General features: G+C 41.8%; 1 protein-coding gene across 11 annotated transcripts in view; it reads left to right on the top strand.

Moving 5' to 3' along the window:
• The window catches only part of ARHGEF28 (Rho guanine nucleotide exchange factor 28), a 344,670-nt gene that overhangs the window by 120,034 nt on the left and 196,684 nt on the right, over nucleotides 1-27,952 (top strand). For all 11 annotated transcript variants that reach the window (XR_009491884.1, XM_059878798.1, XM_059878797.1 and 8 more), the window contains 2 exons: nucleotides 16,899-17,046; nucleotides 19,620-19,913. Coding sequence is in view for 10 of the 11 variants with exons in the window: in XM_059878798.1 (XP_059734781.1) it covers nucleotides 16,899-17,046; nucleotides 19,620-19,913 (442 nt within the window). In the remaining variant the exon portion in view is untranslated. The remainder of the gene's footprint in view (nucleotides 1-16,898; nucleotides 17,047-19,619; nucleotides 19,914-27,952) is intronic.

Raw genomic sequence — 27,952 nt, 5'->3', positions numbered from 1 at the left:
GAGCTATGGAATGAGGTTCATGACATTGTACAGGAGACAGGGATCAAGACCATTCCCATGGAAAAGAAATGCAAAAAAGTAAAATGGCTGTCTGGGGAGGGCTTACAAATAGCTGTGAAAAGAAGAGAAGCGAAAAGCAAAGGAGCAAAGGAAAGATAGAAGCATCTGAATGCAGAGTTCCAAAGAATAGCAAGAAGAGATAAGAAAGCCTTCTTCAGTGATCAATGCAAAGAAATAGAGGAAAACAACAGAATGGGAAGGACTAGAGATCTCTTCAAGAAAATTAGAGATACCAAAGGAACATTTCATGCAAAGATGGGCTCGATAAAGGACAGAAATGGTATGGACCTAACAGAAGCAGAAGATATTAAGAAGAGGTGGCAAGAATACACAGAAGAACTGTACAAAAAAGATCTTCACGACCCAGATAATCACGATGGTGTAATCACTGACCTAGAGCCAGACATCCTGGAATGTGAAGTCAAGTGGGCCTTAGAAAGCATCACTACGAACAAAGCTAGTGGAGGTGATGAAATTCCAGTTGAGCTATTTCAAATCCTGAAAGATGATGCTGTGGAAGTGCTGCACTGGATATGCCAGCAAATTTGGAAAACTCAGCAGTGGCCACAGGACTGGAAAAGGGCAGTTTTCATTCCAATCCCAAAGAAAGGCAATGCCAAAGAATGCCCAAACTACCGCACAATTGCACTCATCTCACATGCTAGTAAAGTAATGCTCAAAATTCTCCAAGCCAGGCTTCAGCAATACGTGAACCGTGAACTTCCTGATGTTCAAGCTGGTTTTAGAAAAGGCAGAGGAACCAGAGATCAAATTGCCAACATCCGTTGGATCATTGAAAAAGCAAGAGAGTTCCAGAAAAACATCTATTTCTGCTTTATTGACTATGCCAAAGCCTTTGACTGTGTGGATCACAATAAACGGTGGAAAATTCTGAAAGAGATGGGAATACCAGACCACCTGATCTGCCTTTTGAGAAATCTGTATGCAGATCAGGAAGCAACAGTTAGAACTGAACATGGAACAACAGACTGGTTCCAAATAGGAAAAAGAGTACGTCAAGGCTGTATATTGTCACCCTGCATATTTAACTTCTATGCAGAGTACATCATGAGAAATGCTGGACTGGAAGAAGCACAGGCTGGAATCAAGATTGCCAGGAGAAATATCAATAACCTCAGATATGCAGATGACACCACCCTTATGGCAGAAAGTGAAGAGGAACTAAAAAGCCTCTTGATGAAAGTGAAAGAGGAGAGTGAAAAAGTTGGCTTAAAGCTCAACATTCAGAAAATGAAGATCATGGCATATGGTCCCATCACTCCATGGGAAATAGATGGGGAAACAGTGGAAACAGTGTCAGACTTTATTTTGGGGGGCTCCAAAATCACTGCAGATGGTGACTGCAGCCATGAAATTAAAAGACGCTTACTCCTTGGAAGGAAAGTTATGACCAACCTAGATAGCATATTCGAAAGCAGAGACACTACTTTGCCAACAAAGGTCCGTCTAGTCAAGGCTATGGTTTTTCCTGTGGTCATGTATGGATGTGAGAGCTGGACTGTGAAGAAGGCTGAGCGCCGGAGAATTGATGCTTTTGAACTGTGGTGTTGGAGAAGACTCTTGAGAGTCCCTTGGACTGCAAGGAGATCCAACCAGTCCATTCTGAAGGAGATCAGCCTTGGGATTTCTTTGGAAGGAATGATGCTAAAACTGAAACTCCAGTCCTTTGGCCACCTCATGCGAAGAGTTGACTCATTGGCAAAGACTCTGATGCTGGGAGGGATTGGGGGCAGGAGGAGAAGGGGACGACAGAGGATGAGATGGCTGGATGGCATCACTGACTCGATGGACGTGAATCTGGGTGAACTCCGGGAGTCGGTGATGGACAGGGAGGCCTGGAGTGCTGCGATTCATGGGGTCGCAAAGAGTCAGACATGACTGAGGGACTGGACTGAACTGAAAGTATCTGAAAATAGGCATCTGTCACAATAAGGTTTATAAAGCATATTAGATTGTATTTGTCTATTGAATGTCTATGGTTGATCCTATGAAGAACCAGAAGTTTATATACCACAGAGGTTTGGGTTAGAATTAGAGGATGGTCAGAGCTGTTTCATGTTCAGATTGAAAAGACATTTGACCATAGTACTATTTGATCAGGCTTCCCTTGTGGCTCAGGTGGTTAAGAATCCGCCTGCAATGCGGGAGACCTGGGTTCGATCCCTGGGTTGGGAAAATCCCCTAGAGAAGGGACCAGCAACCCACTCCAGCATTCTGGCCTGGAGAATTCCATGGACTGTTTAGTCCATGGGGTTGCAAAGAGTCGGACATGACTGAGTGACTTTTACTTTCACTCTTTGATCATCTGAATTTGTAAACTGCTGACTGAGAAATGCCAGCAGAGGGGTAAATGGAAGCTCTTCCTTCCTTCCATCCATCCATCATCCCTCCATGTCCCTATAAGAAATGGAAGGAATGGCCGGGGTTTCCTCAAAGCATCTTCACAAGGGCCCTAGAACACCTGCTTACTTCCCCACGCCTGGAAAGTGTCCGTTTATACCCTGTGGCCCCGTCTTCCTCGTGGTACCAGCTATGGGGCCTTCTGCAGTCGGTGAGAAGCAGAGCTGAATAAAGATGTGGTCTCCTGGGAGGCTGGTGCATGGGCCTCCTCTTGGCAGAGCCTCCATGGTAGGGCAAGAAATGCTCATCACTTGTTGCCTGGGTTCCTGCAGTGGGCCCCCCTGATTCCACCCTTGTCCCATCACGGTCTAGTCCCAACATAGCTGCCAGAGTGATCCTCTTAACATAAAATTCAGATCTCGTCACCTTTTTACCCAAAACAGTGCAATGGCTTCCCTCTGCAGAGTTAACACCCAAGTCCTTACGGTGGCCTTTCCTTACCCCTGACCTTGCCTCCCATTTGCCTTCTCTGCTGCTTCAGCCAGCGGGTTTCCTTGCTGTTTTCCAGACATTCTGGGGCACTTGCTGGCCCCTCAACCTCACATGGTCTTTCACATCCATGGGGCTCACTCTCTTACAATAGGTCTCTATTAGAACATCATCTCATTAGAGAGTTTGTCCTACTGACTTATGTAAAACATCTCTTTACCCCCACCTTATTTTTATCAGGTCTTCTGAATCACTCACATAGAAAGAAAGTGAAGTTGCTCAGTCATGTCTGACTTCTGCGACCCTGTGGACTGCCACCAGGGAAGCCCTGAATCATTCACATGCTGCTGCTGCTGCTAAGTCACTTCAGTCGTGTCCGACTCTGCGTGACCCCATAGATGGCAGCCCACCAGGTTCCCCCGTTCCTGGGATTCTCCAGGCAAGAACACTGGAGTGGGTTGCCATTTCCTTCTCCAATGCATGAAAGTGAAAAGTGAAAGTGAAGTCGCTCAGTCGTGTCCGACTCTTAGCGACCCCGTGGACTGCAGCCTACCAGGCTCCTCTGTCCATGGGATTCTTCAGGCAAGAATACTGGAGTGGGTTGCCATTTCCTTCTCCAGGGGATCTTCCTAACCCAGGGATTGAACCCAGGTCTCCCGCATTGCAGGCAGACGCTTTAACCTCTGAGCCACCAGGGAAGCTCTGAATCATTCACATATCAGAGGCTTAATTATTTGATCATTGTGTCTGTCTCCAGACTAGAATTATGGGGTAGATGGTTCGGTTTAGCCACAGGACTTAGTAGACACTCAGTACCTACCTGAATGAAGCATGGATATGTGGGGAGACATAGGGGCTGGTTTTGGCTACCTGGGGATCCATGGGCCAGTCTCTGATGTGCCTGTGTCCCTGGAGATTGCGAGGTTCGGGTGGGACAGCGTGCACAAACACTTTGTGAGTGGTGAAGCACTAAGGAGGTGGAAAGTATTATTCACAAGGTTAGCGCATGCTCGGCCGTTTTGGGTTGGTTCTCTGTGTGCTGGCCTCAAATGTGGCCCTCGTCTTGCTGCACTTTGTGCCAAGTTAGGAACAGGGAGCAGACTCCAGCTGACTTTTGACTGAATGGTACCTCTTATGAAGCCAGCATCTGGAAGTCCTGGATCTAGGTCCTGTTTTTCACTGGTTAAGAAGCCTGAGAAGTTGACCTGAAGATTCAAAGGGAATCTTAAGGGGCAAAAAAGGACAAGGCCAGAAAAAAGGGCTCCTGAATTCCAAAGCCATTGTCAATTCTAAAGGGAGAATGAGAAAGGACTGTCTTGGGGCATCCGCCCCTTCTTCCTGCACTATTGCTCATGACACAGGAAAGAGAGAATTACTACCGTGGGGTTGTGGCAGGTAGCTGGATGTGAGGAGTTTGAAGACGCGCCCTCCTGCCTTTATGATGTGTCACAAACGTGCACATTCTGTACTGTTTCTTTTGCCTTCAGTTGTTTTTTAAAATGATATTTATTAGTCTCTCTCTTTTTCGTGTGTGCTATGTGCCACGTGGGATGTGGGATCTTAGTTTCCAACCAAGGATTGAACCTGTGCCCCTGCAGTGGGAGTGCAGACTCTTAACTACTGGACCTTCAGGGAAGTCCCTGCCTTTAGTTCTTGATTTTGATCAGATGAAATATTCTCTGCAGGCATCGAAATTCAGGTCCTCTCCCCTACCCCCCTTCTTTTTACAAAAGTGTTTCCACATTGTAGTTCCTGGGAGGGTGGACATTTGTGTCTCATCTGCTCATTTTGATTTATCTGTTTTCCATCTTTCTGGCCCTGTTCCTGTTTCAGTTACATTCCATGGTGCTTTGTTTCTAGCTGTCCTTTTGCCATTGTTATCACGCCTCAGCCCTCTGCTGCTGCCGTTTTATCCTTTCTCTCCCCACTGAGCCCTCATTTTCAGTCTTTCTCTTGCCTCCCATACATTCTTTGGGAGCTGAGGCTGATCTTGATTTCTGGATGCTCTTTCCTCATTGTCCTGCTTCTCTGGTTTCTGTGGCATCATGTTTCCCATCCTGTGACTGAGCTGGCTTTTACCTGCATTGGTTCTGAGTTGGGAAGGAAAAGGGTCAGAAGAAGAGCCATGGCCCCTGAGAGCACTCTGAGGTTGAGCAGAGGTAATGGAGGTCTAGGAGAGCAGAGATGAGAGGGTGGAAGGATATGGATGGTTTGGGGACTGGGGAACTTTGGGGGAGTTTGCTTCTGATTCTAATTTGTTTCCATAGAGATTCTTCCCAGTCCTTTGGGGAAGGAGTAGGATTGACTTAGGGCTTGGCAGTGGTAGCTTGGGGCAGTGAGAAGAGGATTAGAAGCAGAGTGAAGACGTGGGCTCTAGCCCTGGGTCTGCTATGTGATGGGACCCAAAACAGGTCACTTATCGTGGTGGGCCTTCAGTTTCCTCACGTCACTGGTAAAGGCAGGGTTTTGATCCAGGTAAGTTTCTTGCAGATAAGTTTCTTTCAGCTGTATATTTTGCAAGTTTCAGAATCTATGCTTCTCCTAGTGAGTATTCTGATTCTTTTATTTTGCACGGGATCTTTTTACTTGGCAGGATCTTCTGTGTTCTTATTTAAGAAGGGCCCGTGTGTGTGTGTGCATGAGTGTGTGCCTGTGTGCATTGGGGAGAGGGGTCTTGGCATAGCTGGCCAGAGGAGAGGGGTGCAGGGCTCCTTTCCCGTGTGCCCTCATGAGAGGGATTTCCTGTGGAGTGCAGGAGCTCCGTGGCCTACCCTGAAATAAGAATACAGACGGTGTGGCTCAGTTCTTTGTCTAGGAGAGATCAATTTACAGAGATTTATGTTTCCTTGTATTCCTGGTAGTCTTTGGAGTGGTGTGTTCAGTACTGTCAGCAGACCTACACTGACTTTCAGACATCACTTGGTTTGACATAAATCTATAGACTTCAAATGTTTGAAATAACCATGTGAGCTTACCATCTGCATAGGTTCAACCTGAGTTTGAATTTGATGAGTCATAGTGTTTATTGTGGAGAAGGCGATGGCACCCCACTCCAGTACTCTTGCCTGGAAACTCCCATGGATGGAGGAGCCTGGTGGGCTGCAGTCCATGGGGTCGCGAAGAGTCGGACACGACTGAGCGACTTCACTTTCACTTTTCACTTTCATGCACCGGAGAAGGAAATGGCAACCCACTCCAGTGTTCTTGCCTGGAGAATCCCAGGGACGGGGGAGCCTGGTGGGCTGCCATCTATGGGGTTGCACAGAGTTGGACATGACTGAAGTGACTTAGCAGCAGTAGCAGTGTTTATTGTGTTGTGAATATAAAGCTTGAGCTCTGAAATGTAAAATGAGCTAATAGGACTTTATTTTCCAACACAGACTAGATAACAGAGGGTGTGCTAGAGTCAGAGGGGCATTGCTGCTGCTGCTAAGTCTCTTCAGTCGTGTCCGACTCTGTGCAACCTCATAGATGGCAGCTCACCAGGCTCCCCCGTCCCTGGGATTCTCCAGGCAAGAACACTGGAGTGGGTTGCCATTTCCTTAGAGACTCTAAATAGATGGGGTTGAAACTTTTTTTCTGAAGGAGGAATCTTTTTTTCCCCACACAAAGTATTATGGAGAATGTATAAACTTGATACAAACTTTATTATAAATGTTTTCTTTGAATTTATTATGTTCGTTAATTCAATGAGAACAATGACTTAGCCTAGGAGTGCAAAGCTTCTCCAGTGTATCAAAATTTGGTAAATAATACATTTAAGTGAATTAAATATTTTTAGATATAAATGTAACTGAAAACATAGTTTCCAAAATGAAATTTGAAAGGAATGTTCGCAAAGTTGCAACCTTCCTCTGTTAAAATCTGTGGTCCCCCTAATGTCAGTTTGAAAACCACCAATTCAGAGAATGAAAAATAAACTAAACATCAATCCAAGAAGCTAAGAAATAAACCAAAGCGAAAGAATATGGGAGAAATTAAATAAGCAAATTCCAATCACCACTTATGTAGACCTCCCATTTTTTTCATATTGAAGCTAGTAACGTAGAGGTATTATTCAAGGTATTATCAATTTTAGACTTTAAAGCCTAAATAGCCTCATTCTCTTAGAATAAACAAATAAGCAAAGGAAAAACAAAAATCAAAGCCTCCTCCTTCCGCTAGTGCTTATTCCTCTTAAGATGAAGTCATTCATGTCATCTTTGGACATCTCCAATCCTTAGAAGGCTCTCACTGGAGAGCTGAACTCGATGCCCTGTCTTTCCCTCCATTGTTTCATGCTTTTCCCCTGGGGCCTGCAGAACATGTCTAGCCTCTTGTCTGCATGGCAGATCCTGGTATTTGTGACGGTGACCGTTTACTCATGAGTCTTTTCTCCTTTGGCAAAACAGCCCCAGTTCCTTCAATTGTTCTGCCGTAGGACAGCACGGCCTCTGTGTCCCTGCAGCATCCTTGTCATTTTCCTCTACACATGTTGTCAGTTTGGTCTGTATGTTTTCAAGTATTTCATGGCCCAGGTATGTCTGATAGGTACAGAGAAGAGCTGGACGATATCATTCTTAAGGAACAGTCTAGATTTTCCTCAATGCAGAGTTGGGCAGAATTAGCATCGGGTGGCTGTCTCAGTGATAGCTCATGCTTAGTTGATTATTGACTAAAACCCCCTCTGATATCCAATTGTTAAACATTTTGTTTCATTCTTAATTTTTTTCAGTTGATTATTTTGGAACCAAGGGCAGGACATTTAGTCCTCAAGAAATGTTGATAATGGAAGGGTAGCGATTATACTTTAAGTATTCTTATATCCAACCTGGTATCTTTCCTACTGTGATCTACTTGAAGTATCAGTTATTTGTTTTCAATTTCTAGTTCTCTGTTTTCATGGAATCTGTGAATAAGTTAGTGATGTTAAAAGGAAGTAAGCTGAGCAAGTTTTTAAAGCCTGCTTCTGGCCTTGTGAGAAACCTGGAGTCATCTTCTGACCATCATCATGAATTGTTTTTCACTCAAGTCAGCTGTGTTACAGGAACAAAGGCTATTTTAATTCTATAGTGGTGAATCATTTCATCCAGTGGGAAAATCATCAAGAATTTTTTATGTTTGTGTTTATGTCTAACTGAGTATAATGCAGAGGTTTGGATACTGGGTGCCTTTTAAAATAAATACTGCTATATACATTTAGCTTACGGCAGTTATTCCTTTTGATTAGTAATCTGCTAATTGTGTGTTCACAGCTTTATTTCCTTGTCACTTGTGTTCCGTCACTGTTGAGAAAGGCATGTTAAAGTTTCCCGCTGGGATTGTGGATTTTTCAATTTCTCCTTTTTGGATTTGTTGTTTTTTCTTTTATATATATTGAAGCTATTTATTAGATGCATATGGATTTAGTCCTGTATCAGCTTGTTTAGCTTACACTTTATGATGAAAGGGTCCTCTTTCTCTAGTAATATGTCTTGATTTAAAAACTACTTTGATATTGCTTTGGCTATATTAGCTTTCTTTTGGTTTGTGTTGCATAGTGTATCTTTTTACTTTACTTTAAAACTTTCTGCTTTATTTTTAAAGTGTATCTCTTGTAAGCAGCATATAGTTATTGTTATTGTTCTTGAATTGTTCTTGTTCTTGAAAACCCATACTTAACTGCCTCAGCATTGTATTGGGATCAGTTAGTCTGTTTATATTAAAATTGCTGATACAGTTGGATTTATATCTGTCATATAACCCTCTATTTGACATGTTTTACATTCTTAATTTCTCCTATCTTATGTTTTTGAGTATTTTCTATTTCATTTTTACTCTATAACTTGTTAACTATACATTCTTTTCCCATTCTGTTAGTAGTAGATTTGACACATTATATAGTAAGTTATTGCTTTTAATGCTTTCCCAAAACTCTTAGATGCTCTAATTCTACTTCCCTTTTATGTTACTGTAGTCAGATATTGTAGTTATACAAATATTTAAAACTCCACGACTTTATAATTATTATTTTGTACATTAGGTATTAATTATATTTACTCACATCATTATACCTCATTGCCTCTTGTATTTTCACATTTCTATTTGAGTTCATTTAACTTTTGCTTGAATATGTTGTTTTAGTAATTCTTTTAGTGCTAACAGGGAATTCCTTCAGTATTTGTCTTAAACAGTTAATTTCAACTTCAGTTTTAAGAATGTTTTTGTTAGGTATGGAATTTTAGGTCATCAATTTCTTTTATTACTTTAAAGATGTCATTCCATTCTCTTCTAGCTTCTATACCTTCTCAGAATGGTTCTGCCCTTTCCACAGTTTTAATTATATTTTATTCACATTTCCAGAGTTTTCTGATGCTTTTAAGAATATTATTTTTAATTTTTCCATCTTTGTTTTCTTGTTACCAGTAAGAATGTTAGCCTGTCCTGCTCTATTTCATCCTGTCGGGGGGAAAAAAGCCATTTCTACCCCAGAAGCCAATTCTGAAGAAACGTCTTGTGAGTCTTTTAGCTCATATTGGTTTAATCTGTCTTAAGAAAATGACATTCTGATATTTCCTCCTGGACTTAACCAGTTCAATTCATATTCAAGTGGATTTTGTTGACTTAGATTTGGTTTGGATGATAAATTTTAGTGATCTTGATATTTTTACACTATGCAAAAGATGCTTTACAGAGTGCAGTCAGAAAGAAAAACAAATGTCATATACTAATGCATATATATGGAATTTAGAAAGATGGTCCTGATGAAATTATTTGCAGGGCAGCAATGGAGACACAGGCCTAGGGAACAGACATACGGACACGGGGTGGGGGCGGGGAGTGTGGAGAAAGGAAAGGGGGTAGTGTGGAGAGAGTAACAGAAACTCACAGTATCGTATGTAAAATAGACAGCCAATGGGAATTAGCTGTATGACTCAGGCAAGTCAAATCAGGGCTCTGTGACAACCTAGAGGGGTGGGATGGGGCGGGAGGTGGGAGGGAGGGTCAAGAGGGAGGGGACACATGTGTACCTATGGCAGAGACCAACACAATTCTTTAAAGCAATTATGCTTCAATTAAAAAGTAAATTAGAAAAAGATGCTTTAAGCATGTTTTACTTATTTTTAAAATTTAGTTTCATTTTTAATTGGAGGATAATTACTTTACAATATGGTGATGGTTTCTATCATACATCAACATGAATCGGTCACAGGCATACACATGTCCCCTCCCTCTTAAACCTCCCTCCCACCTCCCTCCCCATCCCGCCCCTCTAGGTTGTCACAGAGCACCAGCTTTGGGTTCCCTGCATGCTTAATTTTTTGGCCATATCACAAGTCATGAGGGATTTAATTCCCCAACCAGGAATCAAACGCATACCTCCTGCATTGAAAAGACAGAGGTCTCAACCACTGGAGCACCAGGGAAGTCACTTCAAACATGCTTTAAATCAGTGGTTCTTAACCTTTTGGAATCATAAGCTCCTTGTACCTTCCGAGGACTCTCTGGTTAAAAGACCGACGTCTACTGTCCCCAGGTGAATGCTTAAAACTGTATGAAGTGTGTTCTTCATGGGAATTAAGGAATGTTTCTCCTACCTCCCATTCTCTCTCCATACCATGTCTACCTGTGGGTTTCAGGATGAGAATCATTATATTCATTATAAAATAAATGTTAAGTGTAAAGGTGTAGGTAAGTCAGTTAATACTTGAGCACTTGCTGTTTGTACAGGGACATGTTGGGAAGGAAGGTGTGCTGGGCCTGAAACAGGAAGATCCAGATTTGATTGTGGCTTTGCCATATGCTGGGCCTGATGGTATCAGTGTTCTCATCTATAAAATAAAGATCATGGTAACCCTTCCCAGACATTCTTGTGGGAATGAGATGAGAAAATACACAAGAAATCACTTAATAAATTGAGGAATACTGTTCACATAAAAAATAATAAATGTACGTGTATACATATGCATTTATATATAATATGTACACACAGTATATAGGAAATCAGTTTTCCTTTTTCAAACTTTGTTGAAAGAAGTACTTCAGCTGAATACAGTGATTAGGAATGAGACTTTTTGCCCATAGCACTTTCTTTGGAATTTTTCTTGAGGAATGTAAAGATAATATAACTTGGGGTGAGGCAGAAAAGAAGAAATCCAATACTGTTAATCTGGCTCTGAAATCCTATTAGTGTTGATTCTAACTAATACCTGTACTTTTATTCTCTTTTACCTATGGCATGGGACAAGGTATCTCTTTAAAGTGTATTTTTTTAAGGCTCTTAGAACATTTAACACACTTTCCTCTGCAGAGAAGTCTCTGGGTAAAATGACTATTTTTGTTGTTGTTGTTACTGTAAAAAAGACAAGTTTCAAATATTAAAAACAATCAAATTTGATAGAATGTGTTATTTACATTACGATTATGGTTTTAATGGCATGTATTAGGAAACATTCATTGTGATATTTGACATGTCAGTTAACACCCTCATTGTGCTTCTATTAGAAATTATCCCATATAAAGTCTATGTAGAATACTAGAACACCTTAGAAAACCAAACAGTCTTACTGTCATATTAAAAGGTGACAATTATCAATAAAAAGCATTTGTTAAATTCCCATTTTTGTTCGTTACTATAAAAGCTAGAGTTCTTAACATTTTTTGGAATCTTTGAATGCCTTTGAGAATGTGATGAAAACTATAAACCATTCCTTAGAAAACTGGACTCAGTGCTAAGTTGCTTCAGTGGTGTCTGACTCTTTACAACCTTATGGACTACAGCCCACCAGACTCTTCTGTCTATGGGGATTCTCCAGGCAAGAATACTGAAATGGGTGCCATGCCCTCCTCCAGGGGATCTTCCTGCCCCAGGGATCAAACTCATGCTCTTAAGACTCATGCATTACCACTAGCACCACCTGGGAACCCCTAGAAAATTGCACACACATGTGCATAAACAGTTTTGCTAATAATTTTTAGTTTCCCAGACCACCGGAAACCCAGATGGACTCTTCCTGTAGACCCGGATTAAAGAAACCTCACTGTAAAAAGGTGTGTGCTTGCACACTTCGTTCTTGTTGTCATCATTTGAAACTATACTATTTGTCTATTCCCTGTTGGGCCAGGTGGTTTAGAAAGTGGATAGTTAAGGTTGTTGTCCAGCAGGTGACACTTATTAACAAAGTATGTACAGGTGTGTTGTCTATAGAGCGTGAGAAAGGAAAGGGAGAGAGGGAGGGAGAACATTCATACAAGAATACCTAATACTCAGATTAAGATAATATAGCCACCAAGTTGTTGAGGGTATTAGAGAACTTGACTTAGAGGCCATTATAGATTAATGAAAAATATTTAGAATATGCACATCAATGTCACTGTCCATTTTCTTCTTAAATGCCATTGGAAGATGAGTTAAGAGAGTTGGAAGAAATACTTTAAGATGGCAAATACATTTTCTACCTCTTTGGTTCCTCTGAGAAGAAATACATAGATGTCACAGCATTTCAGCAGAAGATTTGATCGTGGACATTACTGATGAGTTTTACAAGTAGAATTTCTCCAGGGGGATGCTTGATGGTTAAAAAAAAAAAGTGTTGGTTTAATTAGTTAATTTTTTGGGTCTGTGCTTATACTGAGAGATATTTAGTGTGATTATACTTAGTTAAGGTTTTCTGCGTTACTTTTATTACTCCTGTTTTCCATATGACCTGATCTTTAGTGGTTTTACGGGAGTACTCTAGTGCTTTTGATTTGGGCATGAGAAGGTAACAGGAGAAAGGGGATGGTTGTGATGTTGCTTTCAACTGGTTCATTTGCAAAAGTGAAAATTTTGACCTGATTAAGGCAAAGGTAGGGGCTTCCCTGGTAGCTCAGCTGGTAAAGAATCTGCCTGCAATGCCGGAGACCCCAGTTTGATCCCTGGGTCAGGAAGGTCTCCCGGAGAAGGGATAGGCTACCCACTCCCGTTTTCATTAGCTTTCCTGGTGGCTCAGAGGGTAAAGAATCTGCCTTCAATGTGGGAGACCTGGGTTTGTTCACTGGGTTGGGAAGATCCCCTGGAGAAGGGAATGGCTACCCACTCCAGTATTCTTTCCTGGAGAATTCCATGGACACAGGAGCTTGGCAGGCTACATACAGTCCATGGGGTCTCAAAGAGTTGGATATGACTGAGCAATTTCACTTTCTTTCAAGGCAGAGGTGACCTTAGATAAATAGAGGAGAGAAGACTAAAATTCTTTAAATCAGGATTTAATCAGGCAACTATCAATATTGGCTTTGATAAAAGTGGCCAATAAATTTCAGCAGCAGTGGAAAAAATATGAAATAAGTGAGAAGCTGTTTATTATCTGTTAACTTAGGGAATAATAAAACTTTTGGGAAAGTTGGAATAAAAATAATACTCTTGACCAGTACAGGTGATGACGAGAGTTGTGTTTTTTAGCTTTTGTTTTGTATTGGGATATAGCTGATTAACAATGTGATAGTTTCAGGTGAACAGGGAAGGGACTCAGCCACACATATACATGTATTGATTCAAAAGCTGATACATTTTTGGAAAGCAATCACACACATTGTGACAATTGTGTCCATTCTTGGCCTCATTTCTGGGATTCTACTCTAAAAAGTAATTTAAAGAATAAAAACAATAGGCATGAAAGTACTTAATGTTTTTTTTTGTATAATGTTAACAAGCTGGAAATACCCTTAATGTACAATAGAGGAATGATTAAGGAAATTAGGGAACAGCAGACAACTCGATGGAATGCAGTTGAAAATGGTGCCAAAATTGTAACAACATGGAAAAATGCTTTGGATAGGAGAAAAGTACAACCATATGTGTATTTATGCCATGTGTATAACTATGTAATAATTAACTGTGTGTTGAACAAAGACTGGAAGGAAATAGGAAAAATTTTTAAAGTTTGATAAATTAGGGTGGTGTTAGTATAGATGAAATTTATATGTCTTTGTTATTTTGTTCAAAAATGAAAAATTTAAGACAGTTTTCTAATTTTATGCACTTATGGATTATGTTGAATTAATTGGGAATTTAACTATTTGATGTGAAGAATGTTTTTGCCCCTAATAGATAGTTACTGTTCCAGAATGGTTTACTGAGTAGTGCATTCTTTCCCCACTGATTTGAAATGCCACCTTCCTTCATTGTTACGTAATTTCCATGGCAGGGGCAAGTTCTGATCCTCTCATCCCAGCTCAAACCATATTCTCTTTCTCAAAACTTTTGTTTCCAGTCTTGTGTATTTATTCTTCCACATGAACTTGAGAGTAAGTTTGTTGATTTTCATTTGACAAATTTAGTTTTGGTTTTAGTTGGAGTGTATTAAATCTATAGATTAAATTGGGAAAATAATTTTGCCTCTTAAGCCTCCTGGTGTTTCCAGAAGTTTTGGTGAAATAGCTGAGTTTTTAAAATTTTTATTTGGGATAGAGTGAATTAACAGGTGATAACATTTGTCTTTATCTGTGTAAAAGCAGAATGATTCTGATATTGATGCCAGCATTCACTTACAAAAGTTTCTAGTTTTCAATTGCCTGAAAGAAAGTATGCAACTGAGTCCAGATGGGGAAGTGATGGAGACACACTGGAAATCTGTACATTGGAATTTATGTTTGCCATTAATAAAATGGCCTTTTGGGAAAAGTAGCTTTGAATGGCCACAGTGGTTAGGATGTCCTCACTCTCAGGCATGGACTGTCACCTGTGGCTGATTGGTGACGCTTACTTGTTCCTCAGCACATTTTCAGAGTCTCTTTCCTCCTGCTGGTCTCCTTTGTAGCTTTATCGAAATCTCTTTTCAACTTTATCTGACTTTTTTGGGTGGAATGTTCTCGTCCCTTCCTATTTTCTCTCCCTGTCTTCCTCTCCTGCCACCCCCTTCTGTCTCACTGGGTCTCTGATGGTTTCTGTATCATTTCCTCCGTCCCTAATATTCTTCACCACATCTTTCTGATTTCTTTGTGATTAGCAAACGAGAGACTCTTTTTCTTGTTGAATATTATTCTTAATGCTAGGACTTCTGGACATCTCTGTAATGGCTGCATCTTATTTCTCACCTGTTGCTTATCTTTGACCAATGTAAAGCATAGTATGGTCTTGAAAGGGAGGCATAATTGAATTGTAAAGCTCTACTGTTTGGGGCTGTATTGCATTGAAAAGGATTGCAGTTAAACTTTCATAAGGCATAGTCCTGGTTCACCTAGCCAAATAAAATGTACTATGATCGTTGTTTTGAACAGATATAGATTAGATATGCTTTTGATCTGTGAAAAACTTTGACCTGTTGGTACAGTTTATTTTCCAACATTAAAAAAAAAAGTCACCAACACATCAGTTTAGATTTTGTCTATGGGTACTTAGCAGTCTCTTTAGAAACCAGGAGCATGACTAAAGCAAACTGGTCTTCCTTTTTTAGGAAATGGAATTTCATCTCAGTTTCCTCTGTCTGTCATGTCAGACAGTTGTTATTGTTTTTTGCCTTTCTGATCCTCTTCCTGAACTTTTTTTTCTGGAAACTATTGTATGGTAGATTTTTCTTGGCATGTTATTTTCTATTGATTGTGTATATATGTGTGTGTGCGCATGTGAGCATGTGCTTACATGCCTGCTAATGCGCCTGCTCACAGGCAGATTAAGGATAATTCAAAATAGGAAACTAGTGTTTTTTTTTTCCCTGAACTCCGCAGTTTGTATTTATTCTTATTTATGATTTAAGATGATGTTTTGTGTGTATGGTGCATTGCAAACCACTGGGAAGACATAGTCTGTTTATTTAAAAATTTTAGCAAGAATAACCATGTAGTTACTGGAAAGAGGAGGTCCACGCTGATTTTGTTTTTGATCCTGATTGGTCTACCTCTTTATATCCTATGGAATATCATGCTGATATCCATCAGAGGCTAACAGATGTGAAGGAGACTCGGGGGGCCTTTCTGTCTTCACTTTTTCTCCTGTCACAGGATGAGGAACTCTGGAAGGGTAGTTTTGTTTTTGTTGGGCAGGCGCACAAAAGCCCACATCCTTCTCCACCCTGGACTGAGCCCTGGAGCCCTCTACCTCTTGGTTTCTATTTCCCAGCCACCCCTACAAGCTGGGGGGTGTGTGCCTGCTCCCTGGAGGCCCCCTTTGTACTGCCTTTTTGTATTTGAGAAGAGGGAGTGTCCTGAATCCTTGGCGATCCGGAAGGCTCATCCATCACTGGTATTTGGGCTGTAGACTGACTGGCCGCCCCACACCACCCCTGGATGCTAATATACTGGGGGGTGCTAGCCTGCTGCTGCTTCTGACATGAGTTCTGTCTTTCCTTCCGACATGAGTTCTGTCCTTCCTTCTTCCCTCCCTCCTTCCCTCCCTCCCTCCTTCCTTCCCTCCCTCCCTCCCTCCCTCCGAGTGTGCCTCAGTGACCCAGGGTGGGACCCTGGGTGTTTAGCAGGGATTGGTGCCAGCCGGAAGCTTTTCTATAGAAGGTGTGAGGCCAGGCTGGGTGAGAAAGTGGACCTGGCAGTCCTTCAGAGAAGACAAACAGTGGTGAGAAAGGGCATGCCAACTGTTGGGTTGCATAGGGCTGTTTATCTGGCAGTGCTTGAGGAAACACAAAGTTCTTATAAGCTGCTTTGGTCTAGTACATAGGCCCCAGCTAAGAATAATTATTTTGAAGTATCTCAGGTGCAGGAAAACATAAATACAAGCAATATATTCATCAGGTAGGAATTCAAAGAAAGTAAAGAACAAAGTATCATCTAATAAATAAAAATATTCTTTTGTATGCCCTAACTTCTTCACTTTTGAAAGCAGAACAAACCAGCTCTGACATGCATACATAAATAGATCAGAAAGCATCTCCCTGAGGTCCAAAATGTTGTTGTTGGGAAGAAGGATTCATGATATTTGGGCTCGCCCACGTGAAGCGAACATAACAAAGGACCCTGTTTTGGCCCGGGGCCCTTGTTGTTTGGTTTCTTAGAGCCAGGACAAGGAAGTGTGATGATGCCTCAACTTGTTCATTTTTCAGGGGCAGATGACGGTCTGCGCGAAGTTTGGCAAAAATGTTTATCTTCCTAAAGATGCTGAGTTTTACTTTATTTATAATGGATCTCATCAGAGACACATCGTGATTGCAGAGCGCACAGAAGATAATGTTCTCCAGTCCAGCATTCCAGGTGAGGCGTGTGTGTCTGTGTGTGTGTGTGTATTCAACGCTGGGTTATCTCATGTCTGAGGCTCTTCCAGCTGTGTCTGCAGGTCCCCAAGCAGCCACAACTTAGACTTACCCTCCAGACTGGGGAGCGGGGCTCTGGATGCAATCTGTCTTAATATTGCCTCCTGTTGTCCTGGGACCCGTGGCCAGGGACAGCTCAGAGAGGCCTGAGATACCTGACATCCATCTTAGTTCTCTCTGCCTCATTCTCCTGTGGTTGGTGTAGCGGCCTCTCTCTGCTTTGCTCCCTTGGGTGGCTGGGGTTCCTTACTCAGCATCCTGTCCATCCAGATGTTTCATTGTTGGATCTCAGGCTCTAGAACTTTCTCATCCCACCACCATTCACATTCTGAAACCTGTAGTTCTCCCAAATGTCTTCAAGTATCACAGTGACAGATGACAAGTTATGAGCCAACAGCGCTCCTTAGGGACAGTCCTTTTGTATTTTCAGTGGGTGTGGGTTGTGCATCGGACAGCAAGCTCTAATCTAAAGGTGAATTAAGGCATCCTTTACCTGTAGGAAGGGGGGGTTTTTGTTGTTTTTCTTGTTTGTGGATTGGTTGATTTCAACTGTGGGTCTTTAAGATCCCTTTAAATTATATCATCTAGGGACTCTTCAATTTTTTTAATAGGTAAGACTAGCTTCATTTTTTTTTAAAACAAAATGTTTTAAGTGCTTCTGTAGGATATCTGTTGCATGTGGGAAGAAGGAAGACAGTACATATGCAAACACAGGTATAGTGAGAATGGTAGTGACCTACAGACACCTTGCAGACCTCCTTGGGTTTGATCGCCAAATCAATCTACTGTCCTACTTCTGGGACTTTGGGCAATTTTAAGCTCTCCTATCTTGGGCCCAGGAACTCCCATCCTCATAAAAAAAAAAAAAAGAAGTCAAACCACATTAAAGGCAGAAATTATACTGGCTGCCAGTCTCCTTTGCCTCTCCCCTTTTGCTCGGGTACTTGTGTTGCTTTTGCTGCATTTGGCTTGGCCCTCTTTTCTTGGTTTTTCTCCTTTTTAATCAAGCTTCTATGTAGAGAGAGAATAAAAATGATAACAGAAGTGCTACTCCTAACATCAACATTTTTATCTTTTTCTTTACTTGCATGTCGGGGTGAATATTCTCCCCACTCCTTGTGTGTTGAAGAACATCTGTTTGAGTATACTGTGGCCTGCTTAGAAGGGAGCGTTCATACCTTGAATTTAACAAATTCCTTGCAGGCAAAGGACAGTTTCTGTTTCTGAATCTTAAATTTTCCTGGATATAGCTTTGCAAGGGTACCTTTCTGAAGTATGGACAACAGATTTCTATAGTATATGCTAGACACATTTAGTCTGGTGGCGGAGCTGCGTTCTGTGTTTGTACTGCTGGGCCACTTTAAAGAGACGATGATGAGAAAATGGCAACAATGATCAGAAAAAATGGCAACAATAGTTCCTGCCTGGTAAGCCCAGGATGCTCTTGTTCCTTGAAGCCTGGCAGCAGAGCTCCTAGGGAAAGGCTCTGGAGAATATAAGGCAGAACAAGGATGATCTGTGCCTGGTAGTCGTTTGCTTGGGGGTCAGTGGTGGCCGAGTGTTAACCCTTCTCTGTCCAGCTATGACGATCATAGTCAGAGAAGTGTGAGATTCTGCCAAGGACAACACAAAAACATACCTGGGGCGAAGTTCCCAACCTTGGTAAAATGAAGGAAGAGTGTAAGGAGGAGGGAGAAGCAGCAAGGTTAGGTGGCCGCCCAATAGCAGAGGCATTAAGAATAGCTACAGAACAGAGACGCTGCTCTCAGAAGTGGCCTGGGCAGTGAACATTATTTTTAATGTTTCTGTGGATTAGCGTTTACCCATCCTACTCAATGTTCAAAAGGACGCTGAGGAATTAGGGTAAACTTGTGTAGCTTTATGGTGCTGCCTTAGAAAATGATCACCTAAATAAATATATAAAAAACCTGTGACTCAGAAGGAAATGCCAGAACAGAAAAGGACAAAGGTCTTTAAGACAACAAGCTTGAATTTGACGATTGGGCAGAAGTACGTGGTGAAGTTGTGCCAAACAGCAGTGGTAATGATAGGAGTGTTGGTGTTAGTCACTCAGTCGTGCCCAACTCTTTGCAACCCCATGAACTGCAGCCCACCAGTCTCCTTTGTCTATAGGATTTTCCAGGCAAGGATTCTGGAATGGTTTGCCATTTCCTTCTCCAGGGGATCTTCCCCACCCAGGGACTGAACCTGGATCTCCTGCACTACAGGCAGATTCTTTACCAACTGAGCTACCAGGGAAATAATGACGAGGGAACAGGTGCTAAAATGGTCAGAGCTCATAAAAGTTAGCTTGGAACTGGAGTCCCTGGAAGAAGATGGGGTCAGTGTTCATTTGGACCCGCCGGCTGGGCAGCGTTTAAAGCTGACTGGCTGCATTTCCTGTCTGCCTTACTCTTCTGAGCGTGTGGTGTGTATGCTCGGCCTCTCGCTTTGGACACTGGGAGTGCGTCTTCGGCGGCCTCAGGGTGAACTGTTCACTGTCTTGTTGTCCAGGCCACGGGCTTCAGGAGACGGTCACCGTGTCTGTGTGCCTGTGCTCGGAAGGTTACTCCCCGGTGACCATGGGCTCTGACTCCGTGACCTACGTGGACAACATGGCCTGCAGGCTGGCCCGTCTGCTGGTCACCCAGGCCGATCGCCTCACCGCCAGCAGCCACCAGACCTTGCTGACCCCGTTTGCCCTGACGGCGGGGGCATTGCCTGCTCTGGACGAGGAGCTCGTGCTGGCCCTGACTCATCTGGAGTTGCCTCTGGGGTGGACCGTCTTGGGGAATTCTTCACTGGAAGGTGAGTCCTTACCAGAAAATTCAGGTGTATTCTCTCTATGTGAAGTTCAAAAGGTGCTCTGCGATCTGTTTTCTGTTGATCTGGATGGGTTTTCCTGCCTAATTTTGATCCAAGCCTTTCCCTGGTCAAGTTGGGGTCTCTGATGTCCTGAGCCGCTCGTCTCTGGGCTGGTGAGGCCACTGTATTCTGAGAGGTGAAGAACTTTGCCTCAAGGAGGGAAGGCTGTTTCTCTGTGGCAGGTTTGGACCATGCTTCCACTTCCCTTGGCATGTTTTATTGCGGTAACAAGAGGATATTGGTGCCCTCTTTCAAACAGGAAGAGTCATTGAGCAAGGAAGAACATGCAGCCTACTTGTGGAACACTGAGAAATGTGGCCATGCCGGAAATTAGCTAATGCATTGACATCTTCAAAAATGTCAGTGTCACTGAGAACATTCATATTTACTATATTTATCTTAACTTTTGGAATTACTTCTGGACGTCCCTTCTTTTCTGAGAGACTACATAGAGTCTTAATATCATTAAATAGACTCTTAAAACCATGTGGAGCTAATGTGAACAGAGATATAGATGTATTATAAGCCTGTACCATGCATAAGGCTACACTGTTTAGTAGTTAATACTTACGGCGATTACAGATGACATTTTATTGGAGATAGAAATATCACTCTGTATTTATTCAACAAAACATATACTATTGATATTTTTTCTGTGTTCTCCCCATGCCTTTAGCTTTGTGGTTGGATAAAGCTGTTTTTAAGAATTTCTGCTTCCAGATGGTTACAGGTTATAGGTTGGTTTAAAATCAGTCATGGATAGATTAAATGCACTACTCTAGGTAAAGTGAAAGTCGCTCAGTCGTGTCCAACTCTTTGTGACTCCATGGACTATACAGTCCATGGAATTGTCCAGGCCAGAATACTGGAATGGGAAGCAATGTCCTTCTCCAGGGGGTCTTCCTGACCCAGGGATCAAACCCAGGTCTCCTGCGTTGCAGGCAGTTCTTTACCAGCTGAGCCACCAGGAAAGCCCAGGAATACTGAAGTGGGTAGCCTGTCCCTTCTCCAGCGGATCTTCCTGACCCAGGAATCGAATCAGGGTCTCCTGCATTGCAGGTGGATTCTTTACCAGCTGAGCTACGGGAAGCCCCTACTCTAGGTAAAAGGGATATGATTTTTTAAAGATGAATCATAAGGCCATATGCCACAATCAGAGAAAATCTGCATTTATCTTTATCAGGGTTGTACTTAAACTTTCCTGGGCACTTAAGGGTGTTCCTTATTTCTTAAGACCTTGGATTAAAGAATTCACAAGCCTAGTTCCAGAGAAGGCAATGGCACCCCACTCCATTACTCTTGCCTGGAAAATCCCATGGATGGAGGAGCCTGGTGGGCTGCAGTCCATGGGGTTGCTAGGAGTTGGACACGACTGAGCGACTTCACTTTCACTTTTCACTTTCATGCTTTGGAGAAGGCAATGGCAACCCACTCCAGTGTTCTTGCCTGGAGAATCCCAGGGACGGGGGAGCCTGGTGGGCTGCTGTCGATGGGGTCGCACAGAGTTGGACACTACTGAAGCGACTTAGCAGCAGCAGCAGCAGCAGCAGCAGCAAGCCTAGTTCATCACTGAGCAATGCCGGACTCCCATGTGCTGCACTTAGTGTGGTATCTGACTCATATGAATGAAGGGGTGGGCTTCCCGATGGCATTGGTGGTGTCTGTTCTGCTCACCAGATCTAGCAAAGGGCTTGGCATATAGTGGGCACTCAAAAAATGCTTGAATGAATGAGGGGTATATCCTGAGACTTTAAGGAGTCACACCTCCTAGATATCACTTTTGTAACTCTCCTGTACATAGGAAAGGGAAAAATGTTTTCTGGCTAAGTAACTTTATTCACATGTATATACACACATATATATTCATATATTCATTTATGCATATATATGTAGATACATATATTCATTAATATGTGTATATATACATTTATACATATGCATATATATGTTTTCTGGATAAGGGGCTTCATTTTCTTAAGCCTCTTGGCTTTTAAAACAAATTTTATCAATGATATTGGAGGGTAGTTTACATTTTGCAAGGCAGACTCATTTTGACAAACACATAAATCTTTCATAACTTCTCACTAGTTACCATGCTCTTACGTCACCAAGATATGTAAGTACATATTGTGTATATTGTTATATTTTTTTTCATGAAAAAAACTGGAAGCAGTTGCTTCACGTGGCAAGATACTGTATTTTATTGGAAAACATTTCTAGTGTAACAGTCATTAAGATTAAATACCAAGTCCTGGCCCATTTGCTTTCTGGCTATAATATCTTCTGGGCACGTTATTTTTGTTCTGATGCCACAGTTTTAATTTCTTAAATGAGACATGGTAGTCCCCAAACTCACTGGCTTGTTGCCATGGTTGAATTAGATAGTGTATGATAAGGCTTCTACAACAACGTCTGAACATATTAAATTCTCAGTAAAAGTTGACTTTCATGTGTGTTTGTGAACAGATTTCCATTTATAGAGAGTAGGTTGTATGTACATATGTGAAAAAGAAATTGCAGTTGGTCTGGACAAATGAAGCTGTAGGCAAAAGATAAAATCTTGGTGCTGTAAACAATTCCTTGACATCTAGTAAGTTTCTAGACTTTCTCTAAGAACAGTTTATAGTAGTTGAGGTAACATTGCCTGCAGCCTAGAGACTTGTAATAGAACTTCTCTACAACATCAGTGTTTTTCTTTTTGGTCCTCTGATTAAATAAGTTCCACGCTCTTGTTTTCTAGTTTGCAGATCCTTTCTTCCACTTGATTTAGTTTACTGTTGAACTCTTGAATTTTTAAATGTCAGTTATATTCTTCAGCTCTGTTATTTTTGTTTGGTACTTTTAAACATTTTCTTTTTTTTGGAACTCTCATTTTGTACATGCATTACTGTCCTGACCTCGCTGAGCATCTTTGTTATTTTGAACTCTCTCACAGATAAATCACTTATTTCCATTTCATTAAGATTAGTTTTTGGAGATTTATCTTTTTTTTTTTTGATGTTATTACTATGTTTCTTCATTTCCCTTGACTCTGTTTTGTTTTGTGTGCATCAGATAAAACAGCCACCTCTCCCAGTCTTGACAGACTGCTCTTGTGTAGATGAGCCTAATCAATGATCCCAGCCTAAGCTCCTGGTTGCCTCTTAAATCTTTGTGATAGTCCAAGTTACTGTTTTGTTCTTGGTAGTTCCCAGTAGTTGAGCGTGTGCCAAGACCTGTCAGTGCCCTAAAGGGAGGATCTCAGTCAGCACCTAGACGCAGGGCGACTAGAAGGCATGAGCTGGGAAAGCATGCAATCAAATCCCTTCCAGGGAAAGACTGGAAGATGAGTGTTTTTAGCTTGCTCTTCTGTAAAGAACCCTAGGGGGATTGTTGCAGCAAGTGATTATGTGCACACCCATTAACAACTGCTGCTTTATCCACTACAATCCTGTGGGACTTGTGAATGCAAGCCCCATTGCCTGTCAGTGCCTGGTGATCTGGGACCTGTTGCTTGAGTCATAGCCATAAAAGCAGTTCCTTTCAGAGAGACGCTGGTGACCTGGCTTTACTGTTGGAGTGGGACTGGAGCAAAGGAATAAAGGAATTGCCAACTGGCTTCCTTGGGGTCCAGGGAGAATCACAGCCAGCCCCTCAATACATACTAATGAGAAGCTAGACCATTGGGCAGCAGCTTATAAAATATACAGTCAAATCTCTTCCTGGGAAAGACTGGGTGTTCTTGCCTGCTCATTCTACACTGATCCCTGGGGGACAGCCATGGTGCATGCTTCTGTGCCCATCTTAGAGCTGTTGCTTTAATTGCTACGGTCCTGTGAGATTCATGAATATAAGTCTTATAAGCCTTCAGAGATAGGTATTTTGGGGGCCCATCCCTCAGGTGGGAGCCTTAAAAGTTGGAGTGTTATATGTACAGTGAAAACCCTTGAATCCTCAGGGAGAAGTTGGAAGTTGGGTGTTCCCTTCTGACTGTATGGGGCTGTGCTGGGCTGGGGTTAGTGGCAAGAGTTTGTCTCAGCCTTTCCTGCCCATCTCAGTGTATTTTCTCTTTCGCCTTATGTGTAGGAGGCACTGGGGTAGTTACTGGATTTCTCTCAGTAGGAATTGCTCTGTGTGTAGCTGTCCATTTCCATGGGAGGAGGGTGGTTCAGGAGTCTGCTGAGTCACATTTCTGATCCTTCTTCAGTGTAGTAGAGTTATGATCCAAGATGTTTAGAATATCTTACGTGATCAGTGCTTCTCTTTTCTTTCTCTGTAAGCAGAGTGATTTAAATTTATTTTTTATTTTTCATTGATTTACTCACATTAAGGCCATTAATTTCTCAAAAAGTGTTGAAAATAGAATGACTATATTTACAATTACAGAGAGTCTGCAGATCAAATGTACTTTATTGTAAGAATTATTTTCTTTTAGTTATTGTAGAATTAAAATATTAGTACTTGATACTGTCCAGTATTTTCAGCAAAGCCAATGCAGCTTTTTTAGCATACATGTTTAATTAGTGTTGCTTGTCTTTGAGACAGATAAATTACATTAGCAAAGTAAGGAGTAAACTGTGGCATGTAGCCCGCTGAAGTTTAACCATGTGTTAATGATAGGGGCATCATGAATGGAAAACAGGTTTCTTCCTCTAGTAACTATTTCCCCTATGACCTACCCAAAAGCTATTTGGTACTGTACTGTTAACATTTATTTAAAATTCTTTGTATGTATTTATGCTTTTTAGCGGGGTACAGAGGATGTTGGGCTTCCCAAGTGGTGCTAGTGGTGAAGAACCCATCTGCCAGTGCAGGAGACTTCAGAGACATGGTTTCGATCCCTGGGTCAGGGAGATCCCCAGGAGGAGGCATGACAACGCACTTCAGTATTCTTGCCCGGAGAATCCCATGGACAGAGGAGCCCGATGGGGTCTCAAAGAGTCAGGCACGACTGAAGTGACTTGGCACTCACTCACAGAGGATGTTAAGGAATGACTAAAATTGATTTCTGTAATGATTTTGTCATGGATGAGCCTGATGCAAGCCTTACCGTGCAGCATGACTGTATTGCCTCACATTTTATTATAAATCTATTATTTTTCTCTTTTCAAACACTAAATAAGAGTTATTAGAGAGACCCGAGAACCTATAGGAGGGCCAGAGTCTGAGTTATTGTGTCTTATAAAGCGAGGCAGAGCCTTTGCTTAGCCCTGCATGTTACCCGTCATTACTCATCATGCAACTCAGTTATTCTCCAAGGAAAGGAAATAGCCTGTGTTTTATTGAATTTTGTGCCATAAATAAAATTGGATTTCTGTCTCATAAAATTAAACCCATTCTTTCTGAGAAATAGCTTTTGTGATTAAAGCTTCTGCAGGGTCTCAGGACCTCACATTTATAGTAAAACTTTAGTACTATAATAACCAATAAAACTTCACATTTACTTTTTTTTGTTCTGGATTTTTAAATTGTTTTTTGGATAGAAATCTTTTTTCAGAGATTGGCATAATTTTGACAATTAGGTTAACTGGCTTGAAATACTCCTTTTTTTTTTTTAAATTCTGCTGGTGCTCAGATAACTTGAGTTGCAGGCTTCCCTTTCTGCTCAAATTACTTCTTTTCACTTGTGTGTCCAGCAGCCTGCTGCTGCTGCTAAGTTGCTTCAGTCGTGTCCGACTCTGTGCAGCTCCACAGACGGCAGCCCACCAGGCTCCCCCGTCCCTGGGGTTCTCCAGGCAAGAACACTGGAGTGGGGTGCCGTTTCCTTCTCCAATGCATGAAAGTGAAAAGTGAAAGTGAAGTCGCTCAGTCGTGTCCGACTCCTAGCAACCCCATGGACTGCAGCCCACCAGGCTCCTCCATCCATGGGATTTTCCAGGCAAGAGTACTGGAGTGGGGTGCCATTGCCTTCTCCAGCAGCCTGACATGGCTGCAAATACCAAACTTGCCATCACCAACCTTGGCAGCAGTGGGAAGGCTGCCATTTGAGTAAAGATCTCAAAGGGACTGTAGATGCTGTCTCAGAGGACTTGACAGCCTTGCTCCTGGGAACGTAGCGCCTCTCCTGATCTATGGAGGTAGGTAGAGCCTGTCTTGGGTATGCATTTTTTTCTTTTTATTTGGCTGCACCAGGCTTTCGTTGCAGCACGTGGGATCTTCAGTCGTGGCATGTAGGGTCTCGTTCCCTGACCGGGATGGCACCTGGGCCCCCTGCACAGGGAGTGCCGAGTCTTAGCCACTGGACCACCAGGAAAGTCCCCTGTGCCTTCTGATTTAAGGAAGGAAAAGCCCGTTTACTTTTAAAAAGTCATGTAAAACTCTCTCTCACAGCATATGTAGACATTTACAAATCAATTTGTAGTAACAGTTTTCAGATTCAAGACATTTGTTGCCAAAGTAAATTGTTGTTGTGAAAAATGAGTTTGGACTTTTCTTCAGGTCTCTAGGTAAAAGTACTTCATTTGTTCAAAGATCTCCTTATAGGCAGAAGTTCTTTGCTGTGGATGAGAACTCTTCATCAATTATACCAATTGTGAAAACATAACAACCTGTTTTTTCAGCTTTATTGGATATAATTGATGTATATTGTTAGATATGTTTGTGTACACATGTTGATTAGATGCATTGATATAGTGCACGTGATTACCACTATAGCATTAACACGTACTTCTCATTGTGTAATTACCATTTCTCTTTTTTTCCTGTGGTAAGAACATTTAAGAAGGGTGGCACCATGAATTGAATCTGTAGGACATATACATTAAAATTTTTAATGAAGCAAAGAAAATATGTCAGACTGCTTTATTAAGTTTAAAGGGTTAAACTTTGTCTTTTTTCACAGCTGATTCTATAAGTGGAAGAAGTTTTCAGGGTGAGCTGATTGAGCTTTTGCAGCTTTTTTTTGCATGGCTGTCTTGGGTATAAACATAGCCAATGTATTTTGAGAGCTGGTTTCTCATTCTGTAGTTTTATGGTTGGCTGGAGAGCTGTCTCCAAAGAGAAGCAATGGATGAAATGGGTAGGACCCACTGACAATGGCTTAGGGAATTGTTTTGCTTTAGTAATAATTCCAAAGACTATTATTTTAATGATTAATTCCAAAGATCAGATCAACACTATGTACCTTTCCTTGCAAGTGGAGTTACACCATCAGTGGAGTTATAGTAAACAGAACAGACTTAAATCTAGAAGTTAGAGAAATGGTACACTGGTTTCAGAATACATGTTGCAAGGGCCAGGCCAAGTATTGGGTTGGCTAAAAATTCATTTGGGTATTTCCTCTAAGTTTACAAGTGAATTTTTTGGCCAACCTAATAGTATCTGTCTGTGTGGAAACAAGTCATACTGTAATGAATGGTGACTTAAAGGAGAAATAGAAGCCTCAATGAGGCCACAAGTTTAATGATGAGGTACTGCTGTTCCTAAGAGTGGTTAGCATGATGCTCTACCTTATTAATAGTGTCTTTATAAATTCCCTTTGAAGGAGAATGTTTGTTTTCTCTATTTTACAACTTAATGGGGGATAAAAGGAGAAGAAATGCAGACAAACAGAAGGGCTTAGGAAGAAAGTTTATAATAGAGTAGGGGTTATTCAGCAACCATTGTTTTTTAGCTGCTCAGTCATGTCTGACTCTTTTGCAACCTCATGGACTGTAGCCCACGAGGCTCCTTCTGTCCATGGAATTTCCCACACAAGAATACTGGAGTGGGTTGCCATTTCCTTCTCCAGGGGATCTTCCTGACCCAGGGATAGAACCCCCATCTCCTGCATTGGTGGGCGGGTTCTTTACCACTGTCACACATGTCTTAATTGTTTAGTGTTCTTTAAGGAGTTTAAAGAACCATCATATAATATTGCTTATCTGCAGGAAATGCTGTTAAGTGAGGATTAGCAGTTCATTATGAAAGACTCAGTGGGAATTGCCAATTTTCTGTGATACCTACATCTTGCTTCAAGCCACATACCCGGAACATCCCCTCTTTCTAGGCAACAAGAGAAGGGA

This window comes from Bos taurus, chromosome 20 (assembly GCF_002263795.3).
Source record: "Bos taurus isolate L1 Dominette 01449 registration number 42190680 breed Hereford chromosome 20, ARS-UCD2.0, whole genome shotgun sequence".
NCBI classification, from domain to species: Eukaryota; Metazoa; Chordata; class Mammalia; order Artiodactyla; family Bovidae; genus Bos; species Bos taurus.
The sequence above is the reverse complement of the archived record's forward strand: the minus strand, read 5'-3'. Positions and strand labels throughout refer to the sequence as shown.